A 16540-nucleotide genomic window follows, 5' to 3' on the forward strand; every position below is an offset into this window, starting at 1 on the left:
TATATTCTATTATTTACGTTTTTAAATTAGGATTTTACTTAAGGACATAAACGACACATTAAATTTAGTCTAGTTAGTAAACTGTTATTAATGACATTAAGAATTTAATGTGTCTTTTAAATATTTATAGGCATTTCCTCCAAACTAGTTTGGAGAAAATTTCTATCATTTATTTAATTGTAATATTTCATTTATTATTCGGACAAAGTTTTCCTTCAAATTAGGTTGGAGGAACTTCCTCCAACACAGTCTATAAAAATGATGTGTTATTTGAACATGTGAGATAAACATGTTACTAAACACGTAACGTGTCAACTATAACACGTGACCAAATGGTAACGTGTCAACATTGACACGTTATAAAAATAGTAGTAACGTGTCAAAATTGACACGTTACAAATAGGTAACGTGTTATTAATTAATTGACATGTTACTAAATTCCCAGTAGTTACGACCAATTTTTTAATCCGCTAGACATGTTACTAACCGTTAGTAACGTGTCAACAGCCTTGACACCTCACTAATAACCCGTGATAAAAAAAAAAAAAAATTTGTAGTGGATGCCATTGCTTTTTTAATAATATGGACAAAGTTTGAATAAATAATATTAAAAACTCATGTGCATCTCACACGTTATTAAAAAAAATTGACATATATCATTTTTATAGACTATGTTAAAAGAAGTTCCTCCAACCCAGTTTGGAGGAAAACTGTCCTTATTATTCTAGAACTTTCCCTAATAGGATTAGGTTTACTTTAATTTGCTCCAAGTTTGCGTATTGTTATAGATACAACACACATAATATGTAAGAGGCAGAATTGAATTATGTTTATGATGAGTTTATCAATGAGAAATACTTAGAGGCCGGCCGGTTGAGTTTACTTTTATGTTTTCCTTGAATCCTTGATAGACTTAGGGCCCATTTGGTTTGCAGAATAGAGTACCCTTGGAATGGAGTACTAGTTAATCATACGTATAGTTATTCTTTTGTTTGGTAACACATTATTTCTGGAAATAGTCTATTCACATGGGACTACTAATCTCATACACACATGATTAGTTAAGCCACTCAAAAATAAGTAACTTAGCTAATCCTGCCTTGTGGGATTAAATTACCTGTGTAAGTTGCCACGAAAACCCCCACCCTCTCGACACCCACAACTGTCTTCTCAAACTGCAAAGTGTTCTGTGCAAGGTATCTCTCTCTCCATCTCTTCTATCTCTCACCCCCTCTCTCTGTCTTGATCTCTCTTTTCTTCTTATTTTGATATCTCTTCTCTCTGCTCCTTTTCTTCTTCTCTATTCGATCTCTCTACCAGTTTTTTTTTTCTTCTGTTTTTTGATTCCGTATTTCTCTACCAGTTTTGATTCTCCAATTTTTTTGGTAATATGATGATTATGTGATATATATATATAATTTTGTAGCATAATTGCAAAAAAAAAAAAAAAAAACCATATATCTGACATAATTAAAACTAAAAAAATTATAGTATAGTAGTTTATATTTCAAAAATAAAGAAAGAAAATCCTTAATAATATAAATTATATTTGTATTATAAGGGTATTTTGGAAAATTTGATCACAATATAATTCCATTCATTAACATATATTGCATTGTACCAAACGAAAGAACAGATATTCAGTGTTTTATTCCAGCGTTACAATCAAACAAAGAAATACGAATAGCTATTCGATTTCATACTCTTCTATTTCTAGCTATTTATTTTCCAATGAACTAAACATTTTCGAACCAAACGAGGCCTTAAGGGGTTTTTGAAGAGTAGTGAATTGAATTACTTGTTTGTCTTTACGACCTACAACGTCATGCTGTATCAGATACTATGTTAAATTACCACTCATTCCAAAAGCTTAAACTAATAAAAAATAGATAAATTTAATCATTTAATCAGTATTTTAACAATTACTCCTCGCTTAGAGAGTTAAAAATTGACCTCTATATTACAGTTCCTCCAAAATATGACATAGTTATCGTTGATCAAATCTAGCTTTACAATCAACAAGTATACAATTTTTATTTGAAATTGTAGCAGAGCCTCTATCCTTCATTAATGCAGCAACAGCTTTGGCCCATTCTCGTATCCTGGCTTTCGTCCATTCTCCATTTGCCACAAGCATTACATCACCACCCATTTTCTCAGCTTCAATGCATGAATTCTGCTCAGCTAGCAGATGGAGTGGCGGCTGTTCCAAGCCACTACTCTTCTCCGGCCACTCTTCAAGCCTGAGGCCGCTTTCTGAGTAATCCACGCCTGCCATTGCCAGTGCTTCAATAGACATTGCTTCTCTCTAAAATATATATATATATCTACTTGAGTTTGCTTATAAAAAAAGAACCCGCTGATGATTGCTGCCAAAGAAAGATAAATGGCAACAATATTTATAGGTGGATTCTTCATCTCATAGACACGGGAAAAGTGGAAAATACACGGGCATTGCATGCAATATGCATCATCAAGTTTTATGTAATATCGTTATCCCCGTTCTCTCTCTCTCTCTCTCTACGTTGTGTGGTGTCAGTGCAAATGTCATGAAGCATATATATGATCATACGAGCAGTCGTCAGCATCAAAGTGTACGTGAGGCAGATTAATTTATGTTGTCCCAAATGTGAACAAAATGTTTTGTATATCATGAATAATATGTAATAGGATTAATGAAAGCAATTTGAATTATTAAGATTAATTGACTAGTCTACGCTCATCAGAAATCGGACCATCAAAATCAAACATGATCAAGAAAGTCAAACATCTTCGGAGAATTGCATGTGTTGAGCACATGTACAATTTTGTGCATGACCAAGACGGAGCTTTGCTTGTTTATGATGATAGAAGCCAGAAGACCCAACAAGATGGCTGACAAGCTGAGCTTCTTCTCTTTAATTACAAGCCTAATTAAATGGCATATATCGATCCCTGAATATAGCATATGTGTTGAATTGACCTGATCTGTCAAGTCTAAATTATATATGCTTGTGATAATCGTGACTTTGTGTATTTTGCTGCGAGTAGCTAGTTGGTCAAGACTATTTTCAAAGAATTCTCTCTCTCTCGCTAGCTGCCAGCTGGTCAAGAGTATTTTCAAAGAACTCTCTCTCTCTCTCTCTCTCTCTCTCTCTCCTGTAATCACATAATCCACGCTCGGTTACTAGCATACTAGTTCAACTAAAACCATCATATCTTGTGATTCAAATCTCAGATAAAGACAATTTTAGTGACGTTAGAAAGCTTATTCAAAGGGCTTATATATTCATATTTTACGAAAATTTTCCAATTTCAAAATATATTAGGTTAAAACTATTTTGTTGGATAACTTACGACTATTTTCTCTCTTTTAAGCATAATTAAGGACGGCTTAGGCCACAGTTAATTATGTTGTATTTTTTCATCAGCTTTCAATAAGAGAGACTCCCTAAGTTTTCTTTTATTTTCCATCAATTCATTGATTCTTTTGGGAAGGGTTATGAATCTTGTGTTTATTTGATTTGTGATCCACTAAACCCATATTGCATCAGTTGGTATCACAATCAGGGACGATGCAAGCCTATTTACGACCAATTCTACTAAAACATTCATATCTGGTGATTCAAATATCGAATTTATACAATCCTTGTGGAATTGTGAAGCTTAGTAAAAGGGATAAAATTTCATATTGTTTCATGAACATTTTCCAATTCTAATGTTTACTACTAGGTCAAAAAGAGCATGCTAGATGAATTTTGGGAGAAATTCCCAAGAGCCTCAGTTGAAGAATCGATTCATTCTTGTTCAATCAAGGGGTTGCATCACATTTCCCGTTCAAACAAGGTATCATCTCATTCGTACGAGGTTTTGCATCATACAAAAATTGAGGCTTTCGATCAATGGTACGATCGAACGTCGTTCGACTGAGGGGGGTGATCACAAGTCTCATTTGAATGAGACTTAATCTTGTTCGGACAAGATAACAGCTGATTGTTTTTTTATTTCATTTTCTACTAGGGTTACAACTCTTTTTATTCATTTTCCGTGTAATCACATAATCCAGGCCCGATTATGAGCATACTAGTTCTACTAAACGTACGGATCATATCTTGTGATTCAAATATCGGATGAAGACAATTTTAGTGACGTTAGAAAGCTTATTCAAAGGACTATAAATTCATAGTTTACAAAAAAATTTCCAATTTCAATATTTATCAAGTTAAAATTATTTTGTTGGATGAACTTTGGTAGAAATTTCTAAGAGCCTCGGTCGAAGAGTCGGCAATTCCCATTCGACCAAGATGTTGCATCACAAGTCTCATTCAAAAGAGGTGTTGCATCATACAAAAACCCAAAGCGTTCAATCGATGGCACAGTCGAACCTCGTACAACTGAGGGAGTTATCGCAAGTCTTGTTCAAACCAGATCTCAGCAATTTTTTTTTTTTGTTAGTAGGGTTCCGTCTATTTTCTCTCTTTAATCCTAATAAGGACAGCTTAGGCCACAATGTATGTTGTACTTTTCATCAGCTTTCAATAAGAGACTTCCTAAGGTTTTTTTTTTTTTTTTTTTTTTCTTCAATTCATTGATTCTTTGAAAATTACACTTAACCCTCCACAAAGTTTAGGATTTAATTCGTCTGAGTTAATTCTTGCAATCCACTACCAAAGTTTCAAATTTTAATTCTATCAATATTATCCCAAAATTCTCATATTCCCCTTATTTTTTTAAAAAAAAAAAAAAAAAAAAAAGAACAAATTTAGGGGGGCAAAAATGCCTAGATTAGCCACCCCGATTTTTTTTTTATAAAAAATAATAAAAAATAATAAAAAATGGGCAATATGAGAAGTTTTGGATACAATTGGTCAAATTGCAAAAAATTGAAACTTTGAGGGTGTGAATTGCCAAAATTGAAACTTTAGAGGTTGAATTGCAAATCGCTCCAAACTTTGAAAGAGGGGGGTAAAATATAATTTTCCCTTGATTCTTCTTGTTTTTGGGAAGAGTTATGAATTTGGTGTTTGTTTGATTTGCAATCCACTAAACTCACACTGCATCAGTTAGTATCACAGCTAAGTGTGTTGCATTAGGGATGATGAAAGCCTATTTAATTATGACCAATTCTACTGAAACATCCATATTTTGGGATTCAAATATCGAATTTAGATAATCCTTGTGGAATTGAGAAGCTTAGTAAAAGGGATAAAAATTCATGTTTCATAAATATTTTCCAATTTTAACGTTTACTACTAGGTCAAAAATAGCATGCTAAATGAACTTTGGTAGAAATTCCCAAGAGCCTCAGTTGAAGAATCTGTTCATTCTTGTTCAATCAACGTATTGCATCACATTTCCCGTTCAAACAAGACATCATTTCATTTGTACAAGGTTTTGCATCATACAAAAATTGAGGCTTTCGATCAATGGTACAGTTAAACCTCTTTCAACTGTGGGGGTGATCACAAGTCTCATTCGAATGAGACTTAATCTTGTTCGAACGAGATGATAGCTGATTTTTTTTTATTATTATTATTTTGTTTTCTACTAGGGTTACAACTCTTTTCTCTATATAAACCTAAAAAGGACGACTTAGGCCACAACGCGAATTATGTTCTATTTTCATCTGTTTTCAACTAGAAATTGAATAAGGTTGTTGTTGTTGTTATTTTATTTTATTTTATTTTTTCTATCTCTCCTCAATTTACTAATTTCTTTTAGTAACTTAAAAAAAAAAATTAAAAAAAAAATTCTTTCTTTTAGTTTTAAAAAGAGTTGTGAATTTTTAGTCAAGTATACCCTATATATCATCGCGGGTTGCTAAATTTGCCGTACGTTAACAACCTTGTAATTGAAAAATATATCCACCTACAGTGTACGGAGATCTAAACCATGGAAAGACGATATTGAATTTCATAGTCAGAACGGAACTTCAATAATATGTTCACACTACTTTTGAATATTCTTCCAAATTAAAGCATGCATGCATGAATCTTACTGCTAGCTTAATTATGGGTGATTGTAATAAAATCCTAGTGGTGGATAAATAGGCATCTTAGGCATGTTATGATTTCCTATAATTTTTTAAATTATAGAATTTATGCTGTTTTTTACATTGAAACGCTTGAAAAATAAAGCCTATTAAAATTGTAGCATGTTATCGAGGCAAGTAGAAAGAGATTTTTTTCTTTTTTTCCCGAAATGGCTTATTCTTCACTTTTACATATACACTTACATTATCTAGAAAACTAAGAGACAATTTTTTTTACAGCATAAAGAGCAAGAATATGATAAAAACATACTTAATTTTCAGCTGCAATATGCCACATTTTTAATAGATATGATTTTTCAAGCGTTTTGATGTAATGAAACGGCTCAAATTCTGTAATTTAAAAATATTTTACAATGCATTTGAAATTACAAGAGATCCAGATCCCAACAACTCCAAAATCCTTTTGTCCTTTTCTCTCCGCTTCTGCTATAATCTTTCCAATATTTTCATCCCCTCCTCTCCCCCTCTAAGGGCTGAGACCCCAAGTTTTGAATGAGAAGTATGGATAAATGTGATACAACACAATGTGTAGTGGATCGCAAAATCAAATAACAAAAAACTCAGAACTCTTCTTAAAACCAAGAACCAATTAAGGAATTGAGGTAAAATAAGAAAAAACTCAACCTTGAGTTTTCTATTGAAATCCAATTTAACATGGTTTCAGAGCAAAAAATTATGAGTTCGAACACTAATTTCACATTTCAATTATTAAATATTTTTTAGCCTTACTTATTGAGGAGAAGTAGTGTTAGAATAAATCAAATTATTAATTTCATTTCTTCCTTATTAGCTAATTAATCATTTTAGAATAAATGTTGATTTAACATTAAAACACAAGAGATCGAGATAAATTTAATAAAAATCACATACATATATATACACAGAAATTAATTTCCATTATCGGAAAATATAAGAAACACATGAATGTTATAAGCTTAGAAAGAGGACTTGAAATCCATCAGCAACAACCTTATAATGGCTCTCACCACTAATCTTATCGAACTCAAGCATTTTTCTATACTCTCATCTATAATTCCACCGACTTTTGATTTACATTTTACGGTGATCCTATCATCGGCGTCGGGGGCATCGTCGTCTTTCGCATGGAGACTCCGGAAGAAATGGGTGGTAGGAAAGGCACCTTGCTCTTCTTCTTCTTCTACGAGTAAATGGGGTGGAGTCTCAGCCTGCATCAGGTCCTGTGATTCCCATTCTTCAGCATCCAAAGAAAATTCAAGATAATCTGCACCCGCCATTGCCAAAGCTTCTAATGAAACAGCCATGATTGTGCGAGTGTTTTGATGACGAGGTTCCTCCCTACATGACTTTTATATATAGCAGGAAGAACCAATGAGGAAGCACATCATTTTTGATTTCTACAATATTCACGGGATATATATATATATATATATATATATATATTGAAGCTTCTATATAAATATCGAAGAGAAGCAGCAGTGTTCTCGTGTCGTGAGCATCCTCCGAGATATTTTTTGTACTTCCTCTTCAATACGTACAGAATAAAAGGCTTACGAATGATGTTGTGTCATGCTTTTCGTGCTATTATATTGCTTTAGGATTACAGCCATGACATAAGCTTCGTAGCTGACAAACTGGCGTTACATTTTATGCTCCACCTGATTTTTATTTTTTATTTTTTTCAATAGAAAAAAAAAAATTAAAAAAAATATAAAAAAAAGCTTATAGATTAGATAGAAGAAATGAGAAAAAAAAATTTAAAAAAAGGTTCATTTATAGAAATTTTTAATTTTTTATGTGTCATTAAACAACACCCATACAAAAAAAAAAAAAAAAAAAGCTTATAGATTAGATAGAAGAAATGAGAAAAAAAAAATTAAAAAAAGGTTCATTTATAGAAATTTTTAATTTTTTATGTGTCATTAAACAACACTCATACTACAAAAAAAAAAAAAAAAAAAAAAGGATTTAGTGATAGGGTTTTTTGACACGTCACCAATTTATGACATGTTACTTTGTAACACATCACTTATTTTTTTAGTGACCTGCCAGAACTAACATGTAATAAATTTGTGACGTGTCATTAGTGACACGTCACTATAATATTAAAAAAAGTAAAAATAAATTTAAAAACCAAAATTTAAATTTTCTTATGATGTGGCATAGGCGCACATCATAAATAGGTGACATGGCATAGGGGCACGTCACAAATTTGTAGTGGCAGATCAACCGTATACAATTGGCAGAGTTAGAATCCAACTAATGGTGGTGGAATAGACTTTTAGTAAAGTGGACCGGCAAAACAAAAACAAATAAAAAAACATTATAAGAGGGGTAGAAAATTAGTCTTCGGGTGTGTTTGGGATTGCGATTTCGCAAGAATAATCTATATTTTTAAAAGATATAGCAAAACGTAAGACGTTTGACATTGCGATTTAAAAAGCACTTAATTTAAAATAGGAAAAAAAAAATATATGATTTCTATAAGCAGGTTAAGGGGTGCTTATTAGAAAAAGTGCGAATTTAAACCAAAATCATGACTTCGCATAACAAATATTTGATATAAAAGTATTTTTTAACATGTTTTACTAAACATCTTTGCGATTTTAAAAAGTAGTGATTTTAAAAACGCAATTTTTTAAAATACAATTTTTAAAATCGCACTTATTGAAACCGCAATCCCAAACAAATCCTTGGAGGGGTTATCCCATAAAAATACATAGGGGTAACTTCTCTAAAGACCCCTGAACTTCCACCCGATTTGATAAACCTCCCCACCTCCAAGTACGAAGGAATTTCAAATCTACCGGTTTGATTACAGGCGAGCTTCGATTCTTTCTCCAGTAGCCAGACCCCTCGGAATAGGTTTTAAACGTTACATGACGTTTATAACCCCTGAATTTTGTATAAAATTTCAACTTTACCTTTAATTCCAAAACGTTTTTTATTTTTTTTAAAAAAAAAACAAACGAAAATCAGAGATATTTTGGTCTTTTTTTGTATTCTCTAATGGCTAAAATTGATAGAGGGGTCCACATTGAGAGCAATTGAAAGTTCAGGAGTCTAAATTGAAAGATTTTGAAGTTTTGGAGAGTTTGTCAAATCAGGTGAAAGTTCATAAGTTTTTGATGAAGTTACCACCAATATATAATTTTTGGGACATTTTTACATTTTTGGGGGGCTACTACCCCTAACGTGCGTATGATGTGGTTTTGCCCTGATCCAACTGATAATCTTTCCTCATCAATCCCCCTTGGGTTGCCTCCGTTCGCGCTCCACTATGTTGCGCCGCTCTTCACCTCCCTGGAATTGGTCAGGCTTTTCGCCTCCCTCTCCTCTGTTGTTGTAGCTGTTTGCTAGTTTTTTATTGTGTTTTTGTTGTTGTTTTTTATTATTATTATTAATAAGGGTTTGACTTCTCCTTAGATCTGCTTTCATGAGCGATCTTTGGAGTGAAGAATTTTGTCATGGCCTTTGGGTCGAGGAGGATTAGTTTTGATGTAAGGGTTTTGCTCTTATGGCCGGGAAAAGAAAAGTTGGGAATATGAGTTACCTATGTATTAGATTGAGCCTGCCTGGAGCAGATCTGTTCTATAACTGAAGTTTAGACATGGGTTAGTGGATGTTGAAGTCATAGATAGGACTTGATTGTAAGATTTTATGTTTGTCTCTATGACGTTGTAACCTCGTAGCTTTGGTTATGATTTATCAGAGCTTTTTATGCCATACATGTGATGTAAGAGCTTTATGCTCTTGATCTTTTTTCAATGAATGAATATGAAATATTCCCCTAAAACAAAAATGATATCACAATTTGATTATATCATAAAATTATATTCTGACCATTATCACCCGATTTACGTTTCTTATATTGGTTTATTAAAAGTGACGCATTTAGGACCTGTTTGAGATTACGTTTAAGAGATCTAAAAGTGATTTTAACATTTAAAAAGTTCGTTTGAAGAAAAAAAAAATACTCGTTTGGTAAAAAAATTAAGGAAAATTATATATAAACTCCTTAGGTCAACGCGCTTTGATTAAAAACTCCATAAGTGTTTTGAGCCCCCCCCCCGTAGCGTTAAGAAACGTGAAGGCGCCGGTTTTATCCCGGTTAAAATGTATTTTTTATTAATTTAATTTAAAAAAAATCAAAAAAAAATTGAAGGGTGTGTGAGGTGGTTTTGGGGTGGCTGAAACGCAGCTTTTCCACCAATATGGGGTGGCTTAGGAGGCCCAAAGGGGTGGCCGCGAGCCCCCCCAAACCACCTGGGGGTGGCTTGCGGCCACCCCATAGGGGTTGGGGGGTGGCCAGGGTGGCACCACCATCCCTGGCCACCTTTCAATTTTTTTTTTTTTTTTTTTAAGATTTAATTTTTTAAATTAAATTAATATTTTAATCAGATAAAACAGAGAGTTTTGAGTGGCCTTAACAGTTGTTAATAATTTTTGACGGTAAGGAGTTTATTTTTGTTTCGATTAACCTAGGCAGTCAATTTCCGAAAAAAAAACACTTAGGGAGTTTTTAATCAAAGCGCGTTGACCTAAGGAGTTTATATATAATTTCTCAAAAATTAAAAGCGCTTGAAGGATTCAAAAAGCCTAAAAATGGCTAAAAAACACTTTTGGCAAAAGCTTAAAAATGAAGCTTTTATTTAAAAGCTATTTTTAACTTAAAAGCTCTATTTCTCAAATGTCATTCCAAATAGGCTTTTAATGGATTCAAAAAGCATAAAAATGCTTTTGAGGAATTTAAAAGTGCTTTTAACATTCAAAAATTCTATTTGAATAAAAAAAATACTCGTTTGGTAAAAAAATTAACAGCACTTTTAAGGATTCAAAAAGCTTAAAAATGGCCAAAAAAACACTTTTGGCAAAAGCTTAAAAATGAAGCTTTTGTCCAAAAGCTATTTTTAACTTAAAAACTCTATTTCTCAATGTTATTACTAACAGGCTCTTAATGGTGAAAATCATGTATAAAAGCTAGATTTATCAACTTTAAATTCTGATTATAAAAAAGAAAGAATCCTTGTCACACAAAGGGTTTTGGGGAATAGGAGTTTTGGGGCGTGCATTACTGTATTAATTGCTAAAACATACTAAGGATCTATTTGGGATTGCTTTAGAAAGCTTAAAAAGTACTTTTAGTACCTAAAAAGTTATGCTACATAAAAGTTTGTTTGTTTGGTAAAAAATTTTAAAAGTACTTCTTTGACTTTTTTAATCTAAAAATTGTTTAAACTCACTTTTGGCAAAAGCTTACAAATGAAGCTTTTGAAGGTCTGTTTGGGATTGCGTTTAATGGACGTAAAAGTGTATTTAACACTCAAAAAGTTCATTTGAAGCAAAAAAGTATTGTTTGGTACAAAAAAAAATTAAAAGCGTTTTTAAGAGTCCAAAAAGCCTAAAAATGGCTGAAAACACATTTTTGGCTTTTGCCTAAAAACGTTTTTTTACTTAAAAACTCTATTTCTTAAACGCAATCTCAAACAAGCTCTAAGTAAAAAAAATAAAAAATAAAAAAAGCTTTTAAGTCACAGTTTCCTCCAATAGCAGCTTCAAATTTTTACCCATCCCTTCCCGGAAGGAGGCAATAAGTGTTTTTCTGGAGTCCTAATCGGGCCTATGTAAATGTTCTTCAACACCTTTCCCTTTTATCCATCATTCTCATCACAACAAAACCACTAATCTTAATCTTTTTTTTTTTTTTTTTTTTTTAAGTCACTAATCTTAATCTTAAACGAAACAAAAAGGGCCGCTGGAAAAAAGAGGAAAGATACTTTATTGGCTCTCGTGAAGTACTTGATCATGAGACGAGTCCGGGATCTGCTTGTGAAGGGAATCTGCTTCTCACATGTTCTACACTAATCTTTGAAGCATGAGTGAAAGAACCCAAAATTCATTCTACTTTTTTCTTGAATTCATGAGAGGCACATCTTTTCATTACCCCCACAAATCTTCAGATACAAGAAAAAGAATTACGAAAAGGGTTTCCGATTAACCATAAGTCAAATGCGTTTAGTGAAGTCCAATAAAGTTTCGAAAAAAGTCATTCTGTTCCATGCCAATCGATTTTTCTCATATTTCTGTTCCAATAAAAGGATCTCTCACTTTCGCTTGTCATTTCAGAACTCAATAATGTTATCATTCGTATAAAGGTAAGATATGCAGAAAAGATCAGAAACAGTGCGCTGTGACTGTGAGTGTTTGGTTGGTGGGAAATTTAAAAGAAATGGAAAAAAGCAACATATACAACAACTTTAACCCCATAATTCGCGTATTCTTCTCGAGATATTCTCAAAAAGTTTTTCCTGTTTCTGTAAAAGTTGTGAAAACGCGCGCACCGACATTAAAGTTGAAGAGGAGAAGCTACTATTGGCGTAGAAGATGAATGGTGGCAACTTTATGTGATCAGTAAGCCCAACTTCATAGCAGCACACAGAATTTCGTACAGAATGCTTAATTAATTTCCTTGTGATTAATCATCTTTACATTAAAACTATGCTCATTGTGTGTTATAATTAAGCATCTTGAATAAGCTAAATGAAGATGTTGTAATATGGGTTGAAAAATGTTACGCGAATACTTTTACATACACGTAACAGGATGGATTCATGGATTGTTAGATTTTGAGGAAACTTAGACATTTTAGATTCGTTGAAGTGAATCTAAAACCTTTTTAAACATAAAAGTTTGGATTAATTTTCTAGTTACTTTATTCATAACATAATGACATTTAAATAGGCACACTATTACAATTATTTTCTAAGGCTAAGTCATCAAAACTCTTACATGGAATAAAATAAAAACAATATCAAAAAAAAAAAAATACAACAAAATATTCTACCATATCATATATTTTAATATATTCTAATATTAATAATTATTCCGCATAAAACTCTATTCTTGTAACAAAAAATTAATTGGAATGGGCAATGAGAAGAAAAACAAGCATGAGTGACCTTGTTGAATGTGCTCGTGAGAGAAAACTCCAATGTTTAATTTAGGATTTGCTTAGAAAAGAATAGAAGGAAATTAAAAAGGTTGTCTGATGAAAGAATGAAAAGTACCATGTGAATAAATCCTTCCCGTTCCTTTTATAACGTGTTTCTCATGCGATGGTCATTTTGAGGAAAAGGGTTTGGGAATAACCGATTTGATTTCTTATACCTCATTTCATTAGACGATTGCTCCTTAATTATGGCCTTCTGTAAACGTTTTTCTAAGATTGGTATGCCCATTGTCCGGGGCTTAATTGGGCCTGGTTTGCTTGTCGTGTTACTTATGAGACGAACCTTATTAGGTCAGGCTCATTATCTAGGGAATTATTCTTGGATGCACCATCATCAGAAAATTTGTATCTGTAGAATCATTGCTGGTTTTTTCATTCAATGGACAATGGCATCTTCCAAATCTTATTGCTCAGTATTTGTATTAAGGATTAGGATGGGGCTTCGGAGAAGAGAACCTACAGAGTCAGAGGAGAGACGGGGACCAAATTCTATGGCAATCCTAGTACTCTTTTCCAGCATCCATGCCAACATTGTTGGGGATGTTCATAGCCCAGCATGTTTCCCATCACCCAAACAGGGGCTGGGGAAACAGAGGATCTTGATTCAACCCAAATTCACTTTCTGAGATAATAATTTTGCTCCAATTTTCCAACATAGGGGATTAAAAATAATCATAACAAAGCTTTTACCTAATTATCCAACACAAAAACTTTATTGCAACTCAAAATGGGAAAAATAATTTATTAGAAGTCACTACAACAGAGACGAACTCCATAAATATCTCATCACAAAATCTACACAGCACCAAGGCACAGAAAATATCAAGATATAATAATACCTATCGTCACCCAAAATCAATAACCATCAAATCCGATCGGCGAACCCAACACATCATGAAAAGCATAGCTCTCGATCGAACCAAACCCATCAAATATCCCATCGAAGAACCCGTTATCCGAAGAACTCGCCGCCTCTAACTCAACCCCCTTCCCAACACCCACGTCCTCGTCATCGTCCTCTACCTCCATCGCCACCGGCGCCGGAGGGTCCGTGGGCCTCTCGTCCTCGTCCCCGACTGCCGGCATGTGGCCCTCGAACAACGCCATGTGCCCAAACAGCTTGTCCTTGCGTGAGAAGCTCGTGCCGCACGTGCACCGCCACCTGGCCTCCCCGCAGTGCTTCAGGTGGTTCTTCAGGTCCGCCACCACCGAGAAGCTCTTCTTGTTGCACCGATTGCACGAGTACATCTTCGGGCAGTGGCTCCGCTTGAAGTGGTTCTTCACGCAGACCACCGACTTCAACGGCCTGAACTTCTTGTGCTGCCGGTTTCTGTTACAACCGTCATACGGGCACGAGAACTTGGTCTTGCGGCTCGCCTCGCCGCACATCCGGTCCGGCTTGGCCAACGCCTCGGGGGTCTTGTACTGGTTCCCGTGCGCTCTCATGTGCATCCTCAGATTCGCATCGCGCTTGAACCCTTTCCCACATATGTCACAGAAGTGAATGTGCTCGGCGAGTAATTCCACCGCGTCGAGCTCCACGATCTCCGAATCGTCCAACTCGGCGACCAAATTCTCGGTTTTCAATTCCTCGTCCAGAGACTCGACCTTCAACAAACCCGAGCAATCCGCCGGGACTCTCAGATGGGCCGTTGGGATGGGTGGTGCGGATTCGGTGCGTTGCGTGCAGGCGAGGAGGGCGGCGCCGTTGACGATGATCTGGTGGATGGCGGAAACGATCTCTGACGAGACCACGTCCATCTGATCCTGGCTCACCAGCTGGTTGCGGTTGACCGAGTCCGATAGGAAGTGCTGCAGGCCATCCATCCTCTTTCGTACCAAGGAGAGGTTCACGAGCGGGACGCGTGGGTCCGAGACCCCGACCCGAGCCTGGCCGGAGGAATTTTCCGCCGGAATCTGAACAGATTCGCCGCTATTGAACATCTTTTTTCTCGATTTGTACCAGGGTAGCGAAAATGAGAGATATAGAGAGAGGGTTACAGTGCGGTGGACCGGAAATAGATCAACTTGCGTGCATTGACTTTATTAGACTTGGAAATTGGAAATACTCCAAATGGTGTGCCAAGTAGACAAAACCACCATGTGTGAGACACGGTGGCTCCATGATTAGCTAATCCTAACCGTTCAAATCGCTGGTTTCTACATCACGCAGCTGCTGTGGGCCATGAGAGTGAAATGCATCAATGGCCATTTTGTTCATAATGAAATCGTGGGTCCCACTTAATCCTCCTTTTATATTGCTCCAATGGGAAAAGTGAAATGAAGATTTACCATCATGTGTATCAATTAATTATTTATTTAAGGGAGTGTTTTTCTGCTTTTTTTTTTTCTTTTTTTTTCCGTAAATATTATTTTTTTAAAATTATTTAAAAAAGATAAAGATTAATTTTTTTATTTATTTAATGAGTAGGATTTATTGTTTTATCAATGTACATAATTTATTGAAAACAAAAAATAAAATACAAAAATTTACATGTCAATTTGTCTGGAAACGTGATATAAAAGTATTTCACGCCTAATAAAATAGAGGTCACTAATTTAAATCTTTCTCTCTCCTCTTGTGTGAACATATCAAAAAATAAAAAAAATTAAAATTAAAAGTAAAAAATAAAATTATTTATTAATACCTTTAATTTTTTTACTAAAAGACATTATCAAATGAACGGGTCAAAAGTTGCCTCATATCACCCTTTGGGGGAATCTTAGAGTTGTTTTTTGAAATTGACTTAGTAAGTGATAATGGTTTTTTTTTTTTTTTTAATATTATTGATCAAGTTTCGAATCTTTTGACTAATTTAATTGCGGTCTTTTACGCGTTAAGGTAATATAACTTTATAATTAATTGTATATATAAATAATAGATTTTTTATTATTAAAAAAAAAAAAAAAAAAACACGTAAAGCTGAAATACGACGATGAGTTGAAAGAAAGTAAGAAACAAAAGACGCAGTTATCAGTGATTCAGCGTGCTCTTTGCTCCACACATAATGCTGTCTGTGTGAGCCATGAAATTAGGGAGAGGAAGTGAGGAACCAATCGTCACACGACGAGTCATCACGCTCAACCAATCATAAATCTTTTTCTTTATTATATCGAGGTTAGTGGAAGATAGTGGACCCGACATTTTCTTGACGCTTTGTTAATGTATGATTATAATTTATAAACAACCAAGTATTTTAATTTATTTATTTTTTCTTATTATTATTTTCAGCAGAGCAATGGCAGAATGGGCCAAGAAGTCTCCGGCTGCTTCCACGATGGTTCTGCTGCATCTATAAAGTGAGTTTTTCTTTTGGGTGGCAAATTGTCATTTGGGTGGTGTTAAGCGGAGGCTATATAGAATTTGGTTTTGTATTCAATTTGATTCGCATTTGACTCGGTTTAACCTATGGTATCGGTCCAAGCCTCCATGGAAGGAAATTTTTTTTGTTTTCTCTTTTTTCTTTTTGGGGGGATATTTAGTGTTTTGACTCAATTGGAAGTCATATTTATAGTCGTTT

At 34.3% G+C, this 16540-nt stretch overlaps 2 protein-coding genes across 2 annotated transcripts; both read right to left on the reverse strand.

Annotated features, from left to right (window-relative positions):
• Positions 1 to 6966: 6966 nt before the first annotated feature.
• On the reverse strand, positions 6967 to 7314 carry LOC132165892 (uncharacterized). The gene has a single exon (XM_059576590.1). The coding sequence runs from the start codon at positions 7312 to 7314 to the stop codon at positions 6967 to 6969; it is 348 nt and encodes a 115-aa protein (XP_059432573.1).
• A 6399-nt stretch (positions 7315 to 13713) lies between these two features.
• On the reverse strand, positions 13714 to 15067 carry LOC132165997 (protein SENSITIVE TO PROTON RHIZOTOXICITY 1-like). Its single transcript, XM_059576734.1, has one exon. The coding sequence runs from the start codon at positions 14961 to 14963 to the stop codon at positions 13875 to 13877; it is 1089 nt and encodes a 362-aa protein (XP_059432717.1). The 5' UTR covers positions 14964 to 15067; the 3' UTR covers positions 13714 to 13874.
• Between the last annotated feature and the right edge of the window lie 1473 nt (positions 15068 to 16540).

This window comes from Corylus avellana, chromosome ca11 (genome assembly GCF_901000735.1).
Source record: "Corylus avellana chromosome ca11, CavTom2PMs-1.0".
Classification (NCBI taxonomy): domain Eukaryota; kingdom Viridiplantae; phylum Streptophyta; class Magnoliopsida; order Fagales; family Betulaceae; genus Corylus; species Corylus avellana.